Source organism: Phycodurus eques, chromosome 7, assembly GCF_024500275.1.
Source record: "Phycodurus eques isolate BA_2022a chromosome 7, UOR_Pequ_1.1, whole genome shotgun sequence".
Lineage (NCBI taxonomy): Eukaryota > Metazoa > Chordata > Actinopteri > Syngnathiformes > Syngnathidae > Phycodurus > Phycodurus eques.
In genome coordinates this window covers 30,484,054-30,503,484 of record NC_084531.1, presented here as the reverse complement: position 1 = coordinate 30,503,484, position 19,431 = coordinate 30,484,054, and the positions used below count along the sequence as shown (strand labels likewise).

General features: G+C 46.9%; 1 protein-coding gene across 10 annotated transcripts in view; it reads left to right on the top strand.

The window, feature by feature from the left end:
- LOC133404800 (unconventional myosin-VIIa-like) overlaps positions 1-19,065 on the top strand; it is a 30,195-nt gene extending 11,130 nt beyond the window's left edge. For 6 of the 10 annotated variants that reach the window (XM_061681107.1, XM_061681106.1, XM_061681109.1 and 3 more), the window contains 34 exons: positions 148-285; positions 1,107-1,265; positions 2,245-2,337; positions 3,537-3,631; positions 4,030-4,114; positions 4,185-4,403; positions 5,176-5,283; positions 5,827-6,036; positions 6,109-6,318; positions 6,399-6,575; positions 7,038-7,127; positions 7,194-7,321; positions 7,990-8,116; positions 8,202-8,321; positions 8,787-8,960; positions 9,048-9,275; positions 9,425-9,592; positions 9,666-9,783; positions 9,858-9,984; positions 10,447-10,616; positions 10,695-10,885; positions 10,976-11,100; positions 11,616-11,773; positions 12,350-12,503; positions 12,634-12,789; positions 13,697-13,802; positions 14,376-14,489; positions 14,574-14,661; positions 15,414-15,520; positions 15,595-15,780; positions 16,150-16,266; positions 16,350-16,433; positions 16,614-16,733; positions 17,860-19,065. In XM_061681107.1, coding sequence (XP_061537091.1) covers positions 148-285; positions 1,107-1,265; positions 2,245-2,337; positions 3,537-3,631; positions 4,030-4,114; positions 4,185-4,403; positions 5,176-5,283; positions 5,827-6,036; positions 6,109-6,318; positions 6,399-6,575; positions 7,038-7,127; positions 7,194-7,321; positions 7,990-8,116; positions 8,202-8,321; positions 8,787-8,960; positions 9,048-9,275; positions 9,425-9,592; positions 9,666-9,783; positions 9,858-9,984; positions 10,447-10,616; positions 10,695-10,885; positions 10,976-11,100; positions 11,616-11,773; positions 12,350-12,503; positions 12,634-12,789; positions 13,697-13,802; positions 14,376-14,489; positions 14,574-14,661; positions 15,414-15,520; positions 15,595-15,780; positions 16,150-16,266; positions 16,350-16,433; positions 16,614-16,733; positions 17,860-17,952 — 4,743 coding nt within the window. In that variant the 3' untranslated portion in view covers positions 17,953-19,065. Of the gene's footprint in view, positions 1-147; positions 286-1,106; positions 1,266-2,244; positions 2,338-3,536; positions 3,632-4,029; positions 4,115-4,184; positions 4,404-5,175; positions 5,284-5,826; positions 6,037-6,108; positions 6,319-6,398; positions 6,576-7,037; positions 7,128-7,193; positions 7,322-7,989; positions 8,117-8,201; positions 8,322-8,786; positions 8,961-9,047; positions 9,276-9,424; positions 9,593-9,665; positions 9,784-9,857; positions 9,985-10,446; positions 10,617-10,694; positions 10,886-10,975; positions 11,101-11,615; positions 11,774-12,349; positions 12,504-12,633; positions 12,790-13,696; positions 13,803-14,375; positions 14,490-14,573; positions 14,662-15,413; positions 15,521-15,594; positions 15,781-16,149; positions 16,267-16,349; positions 16,434-16,613; positions 16,734-17,859 lie in introns of those variants that run through there. The other 4 variants (XM_061681105.1, XM_061681110.1, XM_061681111.1 and 1 more) reach the window with 4 other exon arrangements.
- The last annotated feature ends 366 nt before the right edge of the window (positions 19,066-19,431 follow it).

The following is a 19,431-nucleotide window of genomic DNA, read 5'->3' as shown; positions in this document are numbered from 1 at the left end:
ACTTTCAATCTCGAGGCGACACAGTGCCGCACGGCTCCGGCATGCGGGCCGTGAGCCGTATTTTGTTTCACATATCCGCAAAGAGGAAGAAGCTCAGGAAGGACGAAACGACTCTGTGTGTGTGTGTGTGTGCGTGCGCGTCGGTAGGGCGCAGAGACCAGGAAGCGTTCTCCCACCCTCAGCAGTCAGTTCAAGAAATCTCTGGAGTTGCTGATGAGAACGTTGAGCGTCTGTCAGCCTTTTTTCGTGCGCTGCATCAAGCCCAACGAGTACAAGAAGCCCATGGTGAGTCTGTGCGAGTCTGTGTGTGTTGTTGTTGTTGTTGTTGTTGTTGTTGTTGTTTTACCAACATATTGTCTTGGTAACATTTGGTAGAGTAGAAAGGCAACATGTTATCTGCCTTTTCCAACTAGCTGTTACATGTCATAACGAACCGTAACAGGACCTAATTTGCCGCGATGACCGATTTTCCAAGCACTAACGAGCTTCTACGGGAAAACTAACCGTTCCAAGCAAGAAGTAGTTGTTACATAAACACATAAGTACTAGCTGTTAGGCGTAATACATTCAGTAATTAGCTGCTACATGTTGTACCTGGCTGTTAGATTTACAAACGAGCCGTTACATGACATAACTAGCTGTGATGACTGCATTGTCATGCTTTAACGCGCTGTTATCAACCTGTTGTTACATGTAATAAATAAGTAGCTGTTACGTGCACTAACTAGCTCTACATGAGCTAGTTAGTAGATGTAACTGCTATATTATGTGTTTTATGCAAAACATCCGGTATATACGTATGTAAGCATCTATTAAGACATAAGTGTATGTTGCGGCAAATTTGCAACAGATACTTTTACGTGCAACAAAAACAGCAGTTATGACATGCAACAACTAGTTGCTAGCTAACAGCTAAAATGCTGTTACAAAACCTCACTAATCTGTTTCATGTAAGCTGTTACACATATGAACATGCTTTTAAATGCACAAACAAGCCGTTCCATGTAATAACGCGCTCGTACATAAAAACGTGCTCAAGCGCAACACTTGTGTGAGGCGGTCTGTCGTTGTGTGTGCGCGTGCGTGCGTGCGTGCGTGCGTTGCAGCTGTTTGACCGGGATCTGTGCGTGCGCCAGCTGAGGTACTCCGGAATGATGGAGACCATCCGCATCCGCCGCGCAGGCTATCCCATCCGCTACACCTTCGTGGAGTTTGTGGACCGCTACCGCGTGCTCATGCCTGGAGTCCAACCCGCCTACAAGCAGGTAGCGTTCGGAAACGTACGGCCTGCGCACGAACAAGTGTAGAAAGAGATTCGGGTTAACAACGACGCTAACACCGAATTAACCGCTTGGTAAACTCCTGACGTTACTCCCTTGGCCACACCCCTTGAAGGCACACATCAACGCGTGAACGTACTACAGTATGCGCGTGCGGTCACCGTAGTGCAATTGCACAACTCTGATGCAGTCAGCTCGATGGGCGGATGGATTTCAATGTGGCGACAATGACTCACAAAATCGATTGCAGCAAAAATAAGCTTACAGAGTAATTCCAACGTTTACATTTAGTCAGTCACCAAATTGCTCGAGAACTCAAAGAAAATGACCAAAGAGCAAACGCCCACCTTAGCCCAGCCAATAGCCGACGCGCACGCTCAGAACAATATCGACAGGCACAAATGCAAGTAAAGAGCGACGTTTAGCTTGATTTCCTACACGTACGGGACTGTCGCTAAAAACATCCCCACAATGAATTCTGGGTTCCCGCAATGCTTTTCGCTGACTACATTGCCACGATCGCCAAAGCCGGCGGGAAGGGAATCGCCCGTTTGCCCCGTGGGGCCGTTATTCACGTCATTCACGCAGCGCACGTCTGCCTTCACTAGGCTTGCGCTTGTGTCGTGTTTGGAAGGTGGCCTCATGCGGGCAAGTTAGAATACCTGCACTTCTCTGCAGCAGCACGTTGGCGTTGAAATGCATTGATGAAACAAAGAATTGGCCACTATTCTTTGCAGAATCGACCTATTCCAGGGGTTTTATGGAATGTCACTGTCACCCCGATGATAAACGAGGCTTTATTATGCTTTTGTCAATAACTTGGTGCCGGGAAAAAAAAAATCACATCTTGGCAAAGTAAGTGCAGATACCTGAAAAATCGACTTTAGCGCAGTAATGGAGTACTTGTACTTGGTGACTTCCATCCCCGGTATGCGCGATGTGATTTGATGCGCGTGTGTTCCAGGAGGACCTGAGGGGAACCTGCCAGAGGATCGCCGAGGCCGTGTTGGGCCGAGACGACGACTGGCAGATGGGAAAGACCAAGATCTTCCTCAAGGTCACGCGCAACAATCCGGGCCATTTTTCAAAATCAATGCCATATTTTTGGGGACCCGAATGTTGTTTTTCAACAGCGAAGCAAAGTGTAAAACGACACTACTTGGTTGTAACATCCTATTTTCCTCCCTCCATCCATTTTACGTAGCGCTTATGCCTAGTTTAACAACACAAATACAACAACCCCCGCAATTGCCTCCAAACTGGTTGATTGGCGACAGGAAGTAGTGCTTGTTGGTGTTTTTGACTGGCCAAATAGTTTCTGTTTTGAAGTCTTTTATCAGACGAGAACAGTCGTCGTGTCGCTTTGGCGATAGTTTGCAACAACATCTGACACGCTTAGCCAAAGTGGCGCTGCTCTCGGGCTGCCCTGCAGGAAGCCTGACAGGAAGTAGAAAGTCACGCACTCTTTCCTGGCAGGAAGCCGACAAACAGACGGCAGAGCGGAGGGACGGATAACAAGACGAGACGGACAATCGTTGACTTCAGAAAATTGTCTCGGGAATTTCGAATCGGACGCGGGCAAAAGTGGGGCTGGCGTTCCACATTCGGACTCGTTCCCTTCTTAAATCCGGTTCGCCGAGCATTTACGGAGCGGTCTGTCAGAATATTTTCATTTGTTGCATTCATTGAGCTGTTTCTCCCCCCCACTAACTACATTTGGCAAATTAATTGATGAACACTGCTGATATATCGTCGGTCAAACTCACCCATGTTAAAGTTCCAAAGTCTGGATAAAATATATCCAGTATAGTATACTATTTGTATTTCTTTTCAGTGTCTATTTGACTTGGCTAGTCAAAGTTGGCTTGAACAGGTTTTGCTGTGACTAACCAATCGGAGGATGCAAAACTACGTCCGTGACGACGACAGAAACGGTCCCATTGCTAATATACTGCAGTTTACGCTCCGTGGGCCAGCGCGAGTGATCGTGAAGGCCCCTTGGCAGATTACATTGACATGGCAACACAGGGGCTGAAATCTGATTGGACAAAAATAATCCAACACCCACATTCACATGCTGCAAGCAGTGCAGCCAACACCAACCAAACGGGAGAGAGTAGACCGTTGCAAATAAATGAAGGCAATTTCCTCGAAGAAATATTGGAATTTAGGCTGTAAACGTAGGTCGGTGCTTGCTGGCCTCGCCCGCCCGCCACCGTCTCCACGGAGACGACTAACGAGTTGTCGGTTGCGCAGGATCATCACGATATGCTGCTGGAGATCGAGAGGGACAAGGCCATCACGGACAAGGTCATCCTCATCCAGAAGGTGGTGCGAGGCTTCAAGGACAGGTGTGGCCCCGCATCAGTTTCCACTACGACGAGTACTACTATTACTTCGACATCATCTTTTCTCAACATCGCGACACGTCCTCCGCAGTACATCCTCTGTTCAAGTGTGAAGTTCCTAATCTTGCCCTCCTTCCAACGTCTTGACATTTCTGTCCCTCGTGATCACCGTGACGAGCCAAGATTCACCGCCTAATCTGTATCTTCAACTCAAAAGCGATGCTGATCACGCAACGTCGCCATCTCCTGGCGTCCGTTCATCATTACGGTTATGCAGAAGCTTGAATTCCTCAGACGAGCGGGCCGAGACCCTCTTCTTACGCCTACCCGTTGAAAACATACAGCACTTGACGAATATATCGCTCGGTGACTCAAAGTCAAATAAATCTACGTCTCTTCAGATCAAACTTCCTGAGGATGAGGAAGTCGGCCATGTTGATCCAGAAGACGTGGCGAGGATATCGGTGCAGGAAGAACTACGGCGCTGTGAGGCTCGCCGGAAATGGTGTCATCGAGTCCCGACGTCGTCCCTAAATCCCGGTCCTCGTCCTTTCAGATGCGGGCGGGCTTCTCTCGCCTCCAGGCTCTGGTGCGCTCCAGGAAGTTGCGCGCCTCGTACCACGTGGCTCGCCAGCGCGTCAGCGGGTTCCAGGGCCGATGCCGAGGCTTCCTGGTGCGCCGGGCCTTCAGACACCGACTGTGGGCCGTCATCACCGTCCAGGCGTGCGCCCGAGGGATGATCGCGCGCAGGCTCTACCGCAGGCTCAGAGGCGAGGTAGGGGACAGTGTGCAATGTTTGTAAAAGAGTAGGCGCTGGGGAGCTTCCAGGTGGCACAAGGCGAGTGTCTACTGCTGACGTGAACTGGAACCATGACAAAACCTCGTGTTGGAAGTCGTGTCACCAGATACAACCGAAAAGTTGTTGTTTTTCAAACGTTCCGAGGATCAAAGACTAAACTGATCAAATAATTTCAAAAGCAAAACTCTAATCGACGCACACATTTATCTTCACAGTCAAGCTAACACAACCAAAAGTTCCAACATTTTCGCAGTCTTTTATTCAAAACCAGATTTGTATTTATTCTGGGATATGATAGTTTTGTTGTTGTTGTTGTTGTTGTTTTTTTTAAACAGAGAACCTGAACTCCACATTTCCAATTCATCTTCGTAATAGTTCAAATTTGGAAACTTTCCGAGGGAATTAACGGGAATTTATAGTAATTAAAAACGAGGAATTTACAAAATTGAAGGTTGGATCTTAATAGGGAACTGAAATATAGTGGACTTGAGGAAACTACATTTTAACCTCATTCTTACTCAAATCATCAGATTTCACACAAGTAAAAGGTTACCTTACGAGTGCCCCAACTTCTTTGAAATGGGCATCATTTGCTTTTGCTGTGAACAAAGGCGGGGGAATCGATTAGAAATCGCAAATCAGATTTTGGCCATTTCCTTTTAAGGCCATGTGACCCAGCCCTAAGTCCTAGTCCTGCGAACTGCTCTCAGGCATCTGACTCAAACTGGAACTCGCTTGTTCTCTTCAGTACCGAAGGAGGCTGGAGGCTGAGAAGATGCGCCTGGCCGAGGAGACCAAGCTGAGGAACCAGATGTCTGCCAAGAGAGCCAAGGCCGAAGCCGAACGCAAACATCAGGTGAGCCTTCAGATTTAAAACAGCTATTACACATTTTTTTCACAATATTACAAAAGTCACATGAAAAAAGATTCCATTGTTCAAAAGCAATCGGTTCTTCAAGATTGAATGCCAATGTGTTGAACTTAAACGTTAAATACAACTGAGCTGTACTTGGGCACTGATTCATTTTCGTACCCCAAGAGGAAGCCCACAAACCGCACCTTGAAAATGGCGGATCCGTCCATGTGGCGCGTGCAGCGGACACTTCGACAAACCCAACTCGACGCCCGCCCCACCGTGTCTTCAACTTTCCCGATCATTGGTGTGTGTGCAGATTATCAGGAGCTAACACTGATGAGAGTGCTCCTCAGCTTCAGCTTCCCCCCGTAGCCTCCAGCCACCGCTTGAAAGTGCTTCTGGATCTTGCCTGAGCCTATCACAATCTGTCCAAATTCAAATAATTCTTTCGGTCAGAATCATCAAGTCCACCTTTTTCCCTTCGGAAACTTCCTTGGACAAGTGGTCACGTCGCCCCCTTCCTGTCATTCGCTGACTTTGCAGGAGCGTCTGGTCCAGCTGGCCAAAGAAGACGCTGAGCGCGAGAAGAAGGAAAAAGAGGAGGCGAGGAGGAAGAAAGAGCTGGTAGAGCAGACAGAGCGAGCCCGTTTGGAGCCCGTCAACGACTCGGACATGGTGGACAAGATGTTCGGCTTCTTGGGGACCACCGGCTCCTTTCCCGGCCAGGAGGGACAACCTCCTGCCGGCTTCGAGGTAGGTTTCCTTGAATGTTTAATAACTGCTGAGTTGGACTTTTCCGGACTGCTCGCTCCACCTCATCTGCAGGACTTGGAGCGGACCCACCGGGAGCTGGAGGAGGAGGACCTGGACGAGGCTCTTCCTCTGCCGGAGGACGAGGAGGAGGAGGAGGATCTGTCAGAGTACAAGTTTGCCAAGTTTGCAGCCACCTACTTCCAGGGAACCGCCACGCACACGTACGTCCGACGACCACTCAAGCAACCGCTGCTTTTCCATGAAGACGAAGGAGACCAGCTGGTGGGCCAAAGACTTCCCATCCAATCACCTCGTCAGTTCTTGACATGATGACGACCGTGCGTTCCTTATCCTGATTTTAGGCAGCCCTGGCCGTGTGGATAACCGTGTTGAGGTTCATGGGGGATCTGCCCGAGCCCAAGTACCACACGGCCATCAGCGACGGGAGCGAGAAGATTCCGGTCATGACCAAGATCTACGAGACCCTCGGGAAGAAGACGTACAAGAGGGAGCTGCAGGCCCTCCAGGCGGAGGCGGAGGTGAGACAGGGGAGGATCAGGGCGGAGGATCACAGCGCTTTTGACGGACCTTTATGACTAACATGCAGAGTCTTCAATGAATATACCGGTTTTAGGAACCCTCAAACAAGCAACCGTTTAGTCCCAAAGAACAACTGAACATACACGTTTACTCATTTCTGTTCTGGTTCTTTGAGGAGCAGAACATACTCTACATGTTTTATGTGCTTTGAGCTGGTTCTTTGAGGAACCGAACAGACATGTTTTATCTTCGCTGTTCTGGATCTTTGATGAACCGAACTTGCTGTATGTGATCTCTCTCTGGTTCTTAACTCAACCATCAATATTTGTTTTATCATATCCGTTCTGGTTCTTCAAGGAACCAAGCATACGTTATATCATCGCTGTTCTGGTTGTTCGAGGAACTGAGCCCGTGCGCTTTATTATTTCTTTGCTGTACCAATTCTGTTTTCCCACCTCCAGACTCCTCAATCCGACAGCCATCGCAAGAACAGCATCCGACACAAGCTGGTGTCTCTCACCCTGAAGAAGAAATCCAAGCTCACAGAGGAGGTAAGATCCTTCTGATCTTCTGGTGTAACTTCCTGCATAGTTAACAAAGCAACGGAAAACTTTCAGGTCACTAAACGCCTCAACGATGGAGAGCATGGTCTCCATGGCAACAGCATGTTGGAGGACCGCCCGACGTCCAACCTGGAGAAACTTCACTTCATCATCGGGAACGGCATCCTGAGGCCAGCACTGAGGTAAAAACCTTTATCAAGAGTTGATCCCAGATGAAATAGTGGTTAGGATCACTGGTTTTCCTTGGGGCAAACCTTGGGTTCATATTGGATCAGACCATGAATTTTGATGAACATGTTAAAAATGGAACCAGTTCCTGCTTTTTCTTCCTAAAAACTTAAATCCACGTTATCTCATTCTGAACTTGAAATGATCGTTCATGCCTTTTTGTCTCCTCACGTCTTGAATATGCATGTCTCTTCACCTGTCGCAACACAACTTCATTAGACTACCGTCAGTCCAGAATACAGGCCCTCGGCTTTTGTGGAGGTTTCGCCACATCACTCCCATTGTGACATCCTTGTACTAGCGCCCCTGTTCATTTTAGGACTCAGTACAAAATGGTCAATGCTCAGAGTGCACCATACTTGGTGGATTCGGTGTCATTTTATTGATCTCTGAGTCACTGTGATCTGCTGACTTCCTTTTGCTTAATGTTCTTCAAACAAAATTAAAAACTAGAAGATGATCAAGCATGGCAGTCCATCGGGGATTGTGGAGTTTGTATGTTCCCCCCATGCTCTGCGACGGCTGTAAACCAGTCCAGGATGGACTTACTGACTTTTCATGCGGGTGCCTTGGGTCCAATGATGCTGGTGGATGGCAACAATTCAATGTGTCTGTGCGCTAGGGATGAGATCTACTGTCAGATCTGCAAGCAGCTGAGTCAGAACCCATCCAAGAGCTCACACGCTCGAGGCTGGATCCTCATCAGTTTGTGCGTTGGCTGCTTCGCACCATCAGACAAGTTCCTCAAGGTCAGAACACTTTATTGTTTTATACAAATGTAATTATAACACCTACACCTACAGGGAGTAATGACGGTATGGTGTTCACCTGCAGTACCTGAGGAACTTCATGAGCAGTGGGCCACCGGGTTACGCTCCATACTGTGAAGAGCGACTCAGAAGAACATTCGTTAATGGTACCAGAGCACAACCTCCGTCTTGGCTGGAGCTGCAGGTACACACATGTACTACACTTCTCACAGTAAAATGTGGCACATTTGGCTCTGGGTGGAAATTTCAGGAGGAACCTAAAATGCACTATAGTCTTTACATGTGAGCTAAATTTAACCGTCTGTACATTTTTGAATGTACATGTTCAACTACTCCATGTTAAATACCAACACTAATTGAACCAGGAAGTTTATTGCTCCATTCATGGAGCACCTTTTGTAAATTTTGCTGTTGAGCTCCTCATCGAAGAACAGCAAGTTGTGCAAAAAGCACTCTGACATTTCATTCAAAATCTTTGAGAACGTCAAATTAATCTCACCCGTAGAGGATAGAGTGCATTTTAGGCTCATTGTGAAATTTCAACTCGAAGCCCACAATCTGTAGCTACTTGTAAGTAAGTGTACGCAAAAACACACAATAATCACTCAACCCGATCCTCTTACATAACTGCTGTTAAATTCATGTCCAGGCAACCAAGTCCAAGAAACCCATCATGCTGCCAGTGACGTTCATGGACGGAACCACCAAAACCCTGCTGACGGACTCGGCGACCACCGCCAAGGAGCTCTGCAACACACTGGCCGACAAGATCAGCCTGCACGACCGATTCGGCTTCTCGCTCTACATCGCGCTCTTTGACAAGGTTGTCCGAGATATGAACGCACTATTGAGTTTCTTTCTGGTCGAAGAGTTTCTCATCGTCATAATCTGATCGGATGGTGTTGTGCAGGTGTCGTCTTTGGGCAGCGGGAACGACCACGTGATGGACGCAGTATCACAGTGCGAGCAGTACGCCAAGGAGCAGGGAGCCCAGGAGAGAAACGCCCCATGGAGGCTGTTCTTCAGGAAAGAGATCTTCACACCGTGGCACTGTGCCACCGACGACACAGTCGCCACCAACCTCATCTACCAGCAAACCATCAGGGGCGTCAAGTTTGGAGAGTACCGCTGCGACCGGGTGATTGCTCCTATTCTGTAGACATACTCCTTCACTTCTGTGGACATGAACTTTCTCTTTTTCCATGGACATGCTCCTTCTCTTCTGTAGACATATTCATTCTCTTCCCTAGCCCTGACTCCCAATTATTATTTGTCTTGTTGGCCCAGGACGACCTAGCAGAACTTGCGTCTCAGCAGTATTATGTGGACTACGGCTCAGAGGTCCTGCTGGAGCGCCTGCTGAGCCTCATCCCGTCCTATATCCCTGACAGAGAGATCAGCACATCCAGAACGGTGGAGAAGTGGGCTCACTTCATCATGGCAGCACACAAAAAGGTCCTCCTCATAAGTGGATGTGGTTACTTTCATGTGTATCGGAATTGAATCCTCTTGTCTCTTTGTTGTTCAGGGGATCTACACCCAGAAGAGGTTTGATCCCCAGAAGGTGAAAGAGGAAGTGGTCGACTTTGCCCGCCACAAGTGGCCTCTGCTCTTCTCTAGATTCTACGAAGCCTTGAAGTTCTCCGGTGAGAATCAATCGCCAGTCTCACAATCTATTGAGCTGGAGATTGCCTGATGTTTTGGTTTCTTTGCTTGTCAGGTCCAAGTCTGCCCAAGAACGACCTCATTGTCGCTGTCAACTGGACCGGGGTATACTTTGTGGATGAACAGGAGCAGGTCCTGCTAGAACTTTCCTTCCCAGAAATCACTGCGGTGTCTAGCAGCAGGTGAGGCATGCTAGGAAATGTAGCCCATCTTGTGGTCCCAGTAATGGCCAACCATTTTTAGCATTTGCCTGGGAAAACTTGATGTTGGGGCGACAGTCCCTCAAGTCTGTAAGCGTAGAGGGTTGAACCAGGAGCAGGTACTTTAAAGAAATCCCCTTCCCAGAATACACTACAGTGTCCAGTAACAGGTGAGACATGCCGGGGAACTGTAGTCCCTTTAGTGGTCCCAGTGATGGTGATTTGACTGAGACTGAGATTGTGTTCGGGCAACAGTCCCTCCAGTCTGTAAGAACTTTACCTGAGAGTTGAAGGCCAAAAGACTAACAAAATGGAGATCGAGACTGGTTGGAATACAGGTGCCACTTGGTGCCTGAGCATCAAGGACTCGGTCCACCAAATTCCAGAAGAGCAGCACATTCATGTGTACAAGGAACCAATGATAAATGTTTTTGGTTCTTTTAGGGGCGGAAAGTTGCAGAGTCAGAGTTTCACGCTGGCGACCATCAAAGGAGACGAGTACACCTTCACCTCCAACAATGCTGACGACATCCGAGACCTCGTGGTGACCTTCCTGGAAGGCCTGAGGAACAGGTCCAAGTTTGTGGTGGCGCTACAGGACAGTCCCAACCAGAGTAGGTCCTCCTTGGACTGTTGGATGTGTTCTAGGATTCCGCAAGGAACTCACAAATTGTCCTCTGACTGTTTGGCAGATGGTGAACCATCCACGTTCCTGAGTTTCCAGAAGGGAGACCTGATCCTGCTGGACCAGGACACCGGCGAGCAGGTTCTCAACTCAGGCTGGGCGCACGGTGTAAATGAGAGGACCAACCAGAGAGGAGACTTCCCGGCGGACTCAGTCTACGTCCTGCCCACCATGACGCGGCCGCAGCAGGAGATCGTGGTGAGATAAGAAAACCTTGAAGAGTATTGAATCAGGCAGAAGACTTTTCTGTTCTGTTCTTGATGATGGCGATGTCATCCAACCAATCAGGCATTGGTTACCATGACGCCGGATCAGCGGCAGCAGTCGGCGAGGGTCTCACAGCTCGTCCTGCCTGACAGTGAAGACTCTGTCAAACCTTACACACTGGAGGAATTCTCCTATGACTACTTTAGGTACACACACACACACACGCGTGCGCGCACACATAATACCTTGGCTTACCATTAGGGTTTCAAGCCTCAGTTAAAATGTCAAGCCAGGGCTAGAATTTCAAATTAGGGTTTCAAGCAAGGGTTGGGAGTTTAAGCAAAGAATAGGGTTTCAGATCAGGGTTGGTGTTTCAAATTAGGATTTCAAGCTAGGGTAAGGGATTCAAGCAAAGATTAAGGGTTTCAAGACTGAGTTGGGATGTCAAACCAGGTTTCAAATTAGGGTTTAAAGTTCGGCTTTTAGACCAGGGTTTCAAATCAAGATTGAGGTTTCTGCAGAAGGTTTGAGTTTCAAATTACAGTAGTAAACCCTAACCAAGGCTTAAAACCCTAAACTTGGTTTGAAACCCCAACTTGAAATCTTAACACTGGGTTGAAACCCCACTTTGAAACATTAACCTGGGCTTGAAACCCTTACTTGAAACCCTAACCTTCGCTTAAAACGCAAAATAACTGAAGCTTCAGTGTTCTTGGTGCAGGCCTCCCCCCAAACACACCCTGAGCCGGGTGATGGTCACCAAGAATCGGGGCAAGGATAAGCTGTGGAGCTGCACCAGGGAGCCTCTCAAACAGCCTCTGCTGAAGAAGGTGGTCCACCACGAGGAGCTCGCGCAGGAGGCCTGCATGACCTTCATTGATATCCTTCCATCATGTTCCAATGTTACTACCATCTTGTTACCACTACCATGTTATTACCATGTTACGAACATGCTGTTACCATGTTACATGTTATTAGCATGTTAAATCCTGTTACGATGACATTAGTGTTATTAGTGTTATAACATTATGTTGGTACCTTGTTACGATGTTATGACTATGCTGTTACAATGTTACTACCGTGTTGTAAGTTATGATGTTGTTACCATGTTATTACCATATTAACATGGCACTATATTGTCATAAATTTAGATATTACCTTGCGGTTGCCGTGTAATTATGTTAGCATGTTATTACTGTTATATAATAAGAGGTTGTTAACATGCTACCATGTTCTGATGATGATGTTATAGATTGCACGATGTTATTACCGTCTTACATGTTATTGCAGCGTTATAACCACGTTGCCATGCTATTAATGTCATCACCATGTTAGGATGATGTGAAAGGATGGTTACCATGTGTTTACCATATGATTGCCATGCTGTTACGATGTTACTACTGTGTTTTCAGCCATACCGCTCAAATGCAGCATGTTCCTTAGCGCGTGTCCTACCTGTGATGAAGTACATGGGCGACTACCCGTCCAAGCGCACTCGCTCAGTCAACGAGTTGACGGACCAGATGTTTGAGGGCGCGCTGAAGGCCGAACCCCTGAAGGACGAGATTTTCTGCCAGATCATCAAGCAGCTCACCGACAACCGCGTCAAGTGGGTACTCGCCTTTGGCGTAAACGTAGAGCGGGTAGAAGCCGACCTGAACGTGCGCCGTGCCGGTCAGTCGGGTTCCTGACAGCAAGTCCGCTCGACCCGACTGAAGTGCGCGCGCATGTGGCGGCAGGTACAGCGAGGAGAAAGGCTGGGAGCTTCTGTGGTTGTGCACGGGCCTCTTCCCTCCCAGCAACGTGCTGCTGCCGCACGTCCAGCGCTTCCTGCAGTCCAAGAGGCGACACCCGCTCTCGGCCGACTGCGCGCACAGGCTGCACAGAGCCTTACGGTGAGCGCGCGCCCCTCGCGACGGATCAGTCGGTCGTCGACAACCGGGATGGGGAAGGGCCGCGTTTGATTTAGGGCGTGGTCGTAGAGCAGGTTCAAAAATAACATCAAAATATGGATGTAAAATATGTCCAAATGTCAATGTCAAAAATCCAAATAGATTTTCTCCTTATTTACAACGAATAACCTTTATAATAAAGTGTATACAAATAAATGGAATGTACATTTTTATTTGACAAATATTTCTTTGACTATTTTAAACAAATAAATGAACCAATTATGAAAAACATATGAAATATATAACATGAAATATATATTTACAATGGTTTATTTTGATACTTGCTTCTCTTACTATTTACAGCGATTGAACTAACCAGTTATTTCATAAAAGATTTTTTTTACAAATGCTTTTATTAACAACAAACAAATGAAGCGATTCAATAATAACGATCAAAAATGGAAACGATGCAAAATGGTTTATTTCTCAATGAATAAAATATGATGATGAAATAAAATAAAACTCATGCATATTTCATTTTTTCAGTTTATTTTTGTTTTATTTAAAACAGATAAATGAACCACTAAACGAAAAGATTAAATCGTGTTAAATGTATATTTAAAACTGTTTATTTTACTGATGTTACTTACGCTAAATAAATAAATGACCCAGGTATCGAATAAAATAAAAAAATAAGTTTTTCCCTGTATCATTTGCAACAGCTACATTAACCAATTCTTTAATGAGCTCAATAACTAACCAAATAAATACAGCCTATCGCCTGCTATTGTAAATACTTGGAGGCTCGGATTGAAGAAGGGAGCGGGTGACGCTGCGCCCGCGTGGCAAAAACAAAAACGTCTTCAATGTGGACCGAAGCTCATTTGTGTGGCGGTTGCCACGGTAACAGAAACGGCTCCAGGAAGTACCCCCCTCATCTGGTGGAAGTGGAGGCCATCCAGCACAAGACCACGCAGATCTTCCACAAGGTTTACTTCCCTGACGACACGGACGAGGTACAACGCGCACACGTCCACAATGGCAAGAAAACAGTGTTCGCAATTGGAATCTTGCCGTTCATAACAATACATTTTTCAAATGTTAAGAATCAAAATACAATATCAATATTTTTAAAATGCGTTGAAATAGTAGCGTTTGGTTTAATGTGCACAAATGTAAAATCTTGTCTCCTTATTTATAGTGTTTTTTAACAAATGATGAATCAATAGCAAAGGAACTCTTATAATTAACCACTTATTCATGAGTTGAAGAATGTATTTTTCTATTCATTGTTGCTTGATTTGATATATGATGTAAAACAACTCACGACTTAGAAAGATGCGATACAAATATAACAGACTGTCTCTTATGATTTCATTATTATTATAAACATATACATGTTTCCGTACAGTAATCAATTGCAATCGATTGAATTGACTACAACGATCCATTTGGAGGACGGCTGTTTGTTATGCAACTTGTGCAACTCGAACATTTGAAAGGCCAGTTGTTGGTATTTTGTCGAGCATTTGAGCGGCTCATCGGATGAATCGGAAGTAGCGCGTTCGGCTGATCGGCGAATTTCGCAGGCGTTCGAGGTGCAGTCCGGCACCAGAGCCAAAGACTTCTGCCAGAACATCTCCGGCAGGCTGCTGCTCAAATCCCCGGAAGGGTTCAGCCTCTTCGTCAAGATCTCTGACAAGGTGCTTTTTCATTTCCGCTGAAATGGGATTAGCTTCGGTTTGTGTCTTCGTGAGACGCATTCATCCGTGTGTGCGTTTTTCCAGGTGATCAGCGTTCCGGAGGGAGACTTCTTCTTCGACTTTGTCCGACATTTGACAGACTGGATCAAGACATCCCGGCCAGTAAAAGACGGTAGATACGTACAGGCGTCTTTTTGCACTCAGCCCGTTTAACTTTGCAACATGGAATTTGGTATACGTGTCTACGTCTATCATGAGGAGACAGACCCACAACATAGAAGTCTCGAGAGGCCGTGTCTGAAAAGACACAGGAAGTCTGCCCTTTTTGCTTCGAAGCAGACCCACAAAAACGTCTCCAGCGTCCATTCCTGAAAAGACTCAGGAAGTCAGCCAGTTTCGCCACCGTTGCCTCAGTTGTGCCCAACCAGATTTACAAGAAGAAATTCAAATCCCGAAAAAAAAACCAAAACAAACTTTTGACTTGGCAACATGAAATTTGGTAGACGAGACTTTCATGAGTAGACCCACCAACGAGTCAAGAATCCGTGCTCGAAATGACACAGGAATATCGATCCTATTTGTTCGAGCGAACATTTGAAGTTGATTTGGGCCATTTCTCGGGGTTCTTTGCATCTTTTGAAGACCCGGCCGCCAAAGCGGTTTAACCTAACAACATGGAATTCGGTAGGCACGTCTATCATGAGCGGACCCACAAAGAAGTCTCAGGAAGCCGTGCCCGAGAATACGCAGAAAGTCCGCCGTTATGGTTCAAAGCAGCCATTTTGGGGTCATTACCAGAGGTCCTTCAACGTTCCAATTACTCACAAATTGGAGTTTTTGTCATTTCGTGTGGCCAGACCGTCACATCAAAGTTTGATGACTCACCATGACGCAACAAAATCCAATATTTTATTTACCTTGCAGGAGTGGTTCCCTCTCTGACCTATCAGGTGTTCTTCATGAAGAAGTTGTGGACCAGCACCGTTCCCGGGAAGGACGCTTTCGCCGACTCCATCTTCCACTACTACCAGGTGAGTCCCGCTCGGCGGACGACAAGCAAAGAAAGAAAGCGGACGTTTTGTTGTGTGACGACGACTCCGACCAGGAGCTGCCCAAATATCTGCGTGGCTACCACAAGTGTTCGCGAGACGAAGTCCTCCAGCTGGCCGCGCTCATCTACCGCGTCAAGTTCGAGGACGACAAGTCCCCCTTTCCCACCATTCCCAAGATGCTGCGCCAGCTGGTCCCGCAGGATCTCATCCGCCAGATGTCACCGGATGACTGGAAGAGGGTAACCCCGGAGACCCCTTGATAGTTTTCAACTGAATCAGTGAACAGGCTTCTTTGGTTTTCTTTTGAAATTCAGCCCCGAAGCCACTTTGACTTAGCAACATGTTCATCGTGTGCAGACCCACAAAGGTCACACGCAATAAGCCATGCCCAGAAAGACACAGGAAGCCTGTCATTTTGCTTCATCCATCCGTTTTCTGTAGCGCTTAGCCTCGCTAGGTTCACGGGCGTGCTGGAGCCTCTCCAAAGCCGCCATTTTAGAGTAATTCCGGTCACCAAATGGCGCTACGTTTCCCCCATTCAAAGCATGCGGCAAAATGTTGCAAATGTTATGGTTGGAAAATGGCGTGTGTGCGTGTGTGTGACACAGTCGGTGGTGGCTTTCTTCAACAAGCAAGCCGGGAAATCCAGAGAAGAAGCCAAGCTGATGTTTCTTAAAATCATCTACAAATGGCCAACATTTGGCTCCGCCTTCTTTGAAGTCAAGGTAAAAAGAGAAAGTCTCAGTTCCTCTCTTTTGAACCCGGTGCTGCTTCACGCCCAGATTGTTCACGGTTTTTGTGTCTTCAGCAAACCACAGAGCCCAACTACCCAGAGATCCTCCTGATCGCCATCAACAAACACGGAGTCAGCCTCATCGACCCAAAGACCAAGGTCGGTTTGTCGGGTCAAAAAGGCCAAAACATAAATCGGCTTGAAACATTGTAGTTGGAAATCTCTTAGAAGGTAACTCAGATGAAACTTTTTTGAAACAACACCTAACGCTAACACGGCGCCACCATGTGACCGATGCCGTCATGATGTCATCACGATGTCATCTTTGTGTCCGGGCAGGACGTTCTGATCGCTCATCCCTTCACCAAGATCTCCAACTGGAGCAGCGGGAACACATACTTCCACATCACCATCGGAAACCTCGTCAGGGGAAGCAAACTCCTCTGCGAGACCTCCTTGGTGGGTCACAAAATATTTCAAATGGACAAAAGTGCACTGGCGCAAATCTCAAATCAATGAATCAGAGGTGGCCAAAGACTTTGGTCCGTACGGTGTCAATTCCCTTTTTTGAAGCAGGCTTATTTGGCGCGAGGAGCAAACACATCATCACGTGGCCAGGAAATCATTTTGACAATTTGCAATTTTGCTTTTTATTCTCCTGGCCTTTTAGACCACTTGTGGCCGGCCACTCGGCCGCACGCGCAACCTACTTCCGCATTCGGCAAAACGGGCCGCGGCACTTCCTCCCGGCTCGGTTGGATGCCGAAGGGGTCCGTGACCAAGAAACCCGAGGAAATGTAACCGTCTACAATGTCTTTGTTTTAACACGAGATGTCACCGAAGATGACGATATTCAATGTTTAGGCTTTGTGGTTCTTTTCACATATCATATTTGTATCACTGAATTATAGGCGTATATATTGAACATTGAAGCAAGCTCAAAGACACACGCAATAAAGAAAACAAAATGTTTTTTAACAATCACGTCATCACTACAAGTTATGCTCATTAGTGTAGCATAAAAAAAGGGAGTCAGCGACCGGGAGTAAACAGGAAATTGTTTTTTTTCCCCCAATTTATTATTATTTTTTTTTTACTGGACTTAGAGGCACAATTTCTGCCTAGCAACAAAGAGCAAACCCAAGAAATACCATAGTGTACTTTAAAATTGTATTTTTTGTTATCGGGCTTATAGGGACCATTTCTGCCTTGCAACGGGTAGGAAACACACAACGCTTTTTTCCTTTTTGTAACTGTGCTTGTGGACAAAACCACTTCTTAAAAATGGGCCTATGGTATGAACACAAATTCTGCCTAGCAACGAGTGGCAAACACAGTAAATACTTTATTACCCTTTGCAATTGTGTAATTTGTTGTTGTTTGTTTTATGGACACAAAATCCGCCGAGCAACAATCCCATAGACTCTGAGGAACGACGACTCCATACGTTCTTAAACTTTCACTTGCTGTACACTATAGATCACGTGTGTATGGAAGCACCTCACTGGACTTTGAGCTCCTGAAGTATTTGCCCCCCAAAATAAAGCCAAATGAAGGCTTAATTCCTCGTTTGTGTTCCTCTCAGGGCTACAAGATGGACGACCTGTTGACGTCGTACATCAGCCAGATGCTGACTGCCATGAACAAGCAGCGGTCCGAGCGCGCTCACGCCAAGTGAACGTCCTATTGGCAGGAGGCCGCCGAGCTCGCCCGCCTGCTGCGCCCCGTTGGCCAGCCCTGCAGCTGGGGGCGGACCTTCGGCCACCGGCTGTGGCGGATGAGTCGCCGACCTTCTGTCGGCTCGGACCGCCGGAATCTCCCCGAGGAGGGTTCGGTCGGAAGCGAAAGCGGCGGCGACGACCCCGGCGAAGGTGCCGGCAACTACCACGCCCAGCGTTACCATGACGATGAGGTCGACCAGCCGTCCGGCGAGGACGACTACCTCTAAATTGTTTGTGGAGAACATTGTGACAGCACACCTTGTGTTAACTTCTCAATGCTAACTTACCTCGATTTTTTTTATTTGGCTTACGAACACGAATTTGTCCTAGCGACAAGGAGCAAAGGTCACCAGGTCAGTTTGTCATTTGCTATTTTACCAGCCTTATGGGCATGAATGCCGCCTAGTCACAAGTAGCATTTTCCTACTAGCAACAACTGACTGACCGAACGACTGTTGTCATTATTAGTATATGCATTTTTGTTCAACTTCTGCCTCGCAACAAGTAGCAAGTATGTCACGTGACCAGGAAGTAGCTTATCATTACAGCGGACGTGATTTCCCCACTCACGTTAGCGCTCTTTTCAAGTTAGCGTGGCTTATTTTAAGAGTAACAAAAGCAAATGGCATCACTCGTTTAGTTGACTAAGCTACAAAAGAATATAAAGAATTAATATACTTGAGCTTTCGCATCGTAGCGTTTTTGTTTGCTCAACTGTAAGCTAGCGCATTCGTTTGTTAATGCGCTAAATGAGTTTTAGCTCAGCTGAAGCAGGGAAATGTGGTTTAACGCTTGGAAAATGTTTGAAGAGCATGAGGAACAGATTTGAAAGATTTTCTTCATTTTTCCTGAATAGTTTTTGCCTTAACGTACAGTAGTCGAGTTTTTACATCTTAGCATCTTAGCTCAAGCATCAGCTCGCACATTACTTTATTTGACATTGATTTAATTTGTCTCCAACAAAGTTTCACTGTGCCAAACTTTCCGTTTCCCTGTTGTGTCGCTCAGTTTGTTGTTTTGCTGCGTGAAATGTTGTGATTAAATAGCATTTGACTTATGTAAAATATGAATTGTACTCAGAAAAGAATGAATGACTTATTTAAACCACGTATTGTGTTTGATCCTCAGACTCAGTTTCATGAGGCGCTTAGGGGCCTCTCATGTAAGTCTCTAACTTGTGTTTTGCAGAAGTCACTTTCATGAGGCGTTTAGGGGGCTTTTATCGGAGTCCCATTGCTGAGGCGTTTAGGGGCGGCCCTGTCACGTTTGTCTCTTAGTTGAGCGTCAAGGGAGTCCATGAGGCATTTCATAGGAATCCCCCAAACACCTCGTGGACGTGACTACCACGACCGTCCCCTGAACACTTCATGAAGGCATCTTCGGGCGAGAGGCGGGGCACGCTCCGAACCGGTCGCCAGCCCATCGCAGGGCACATA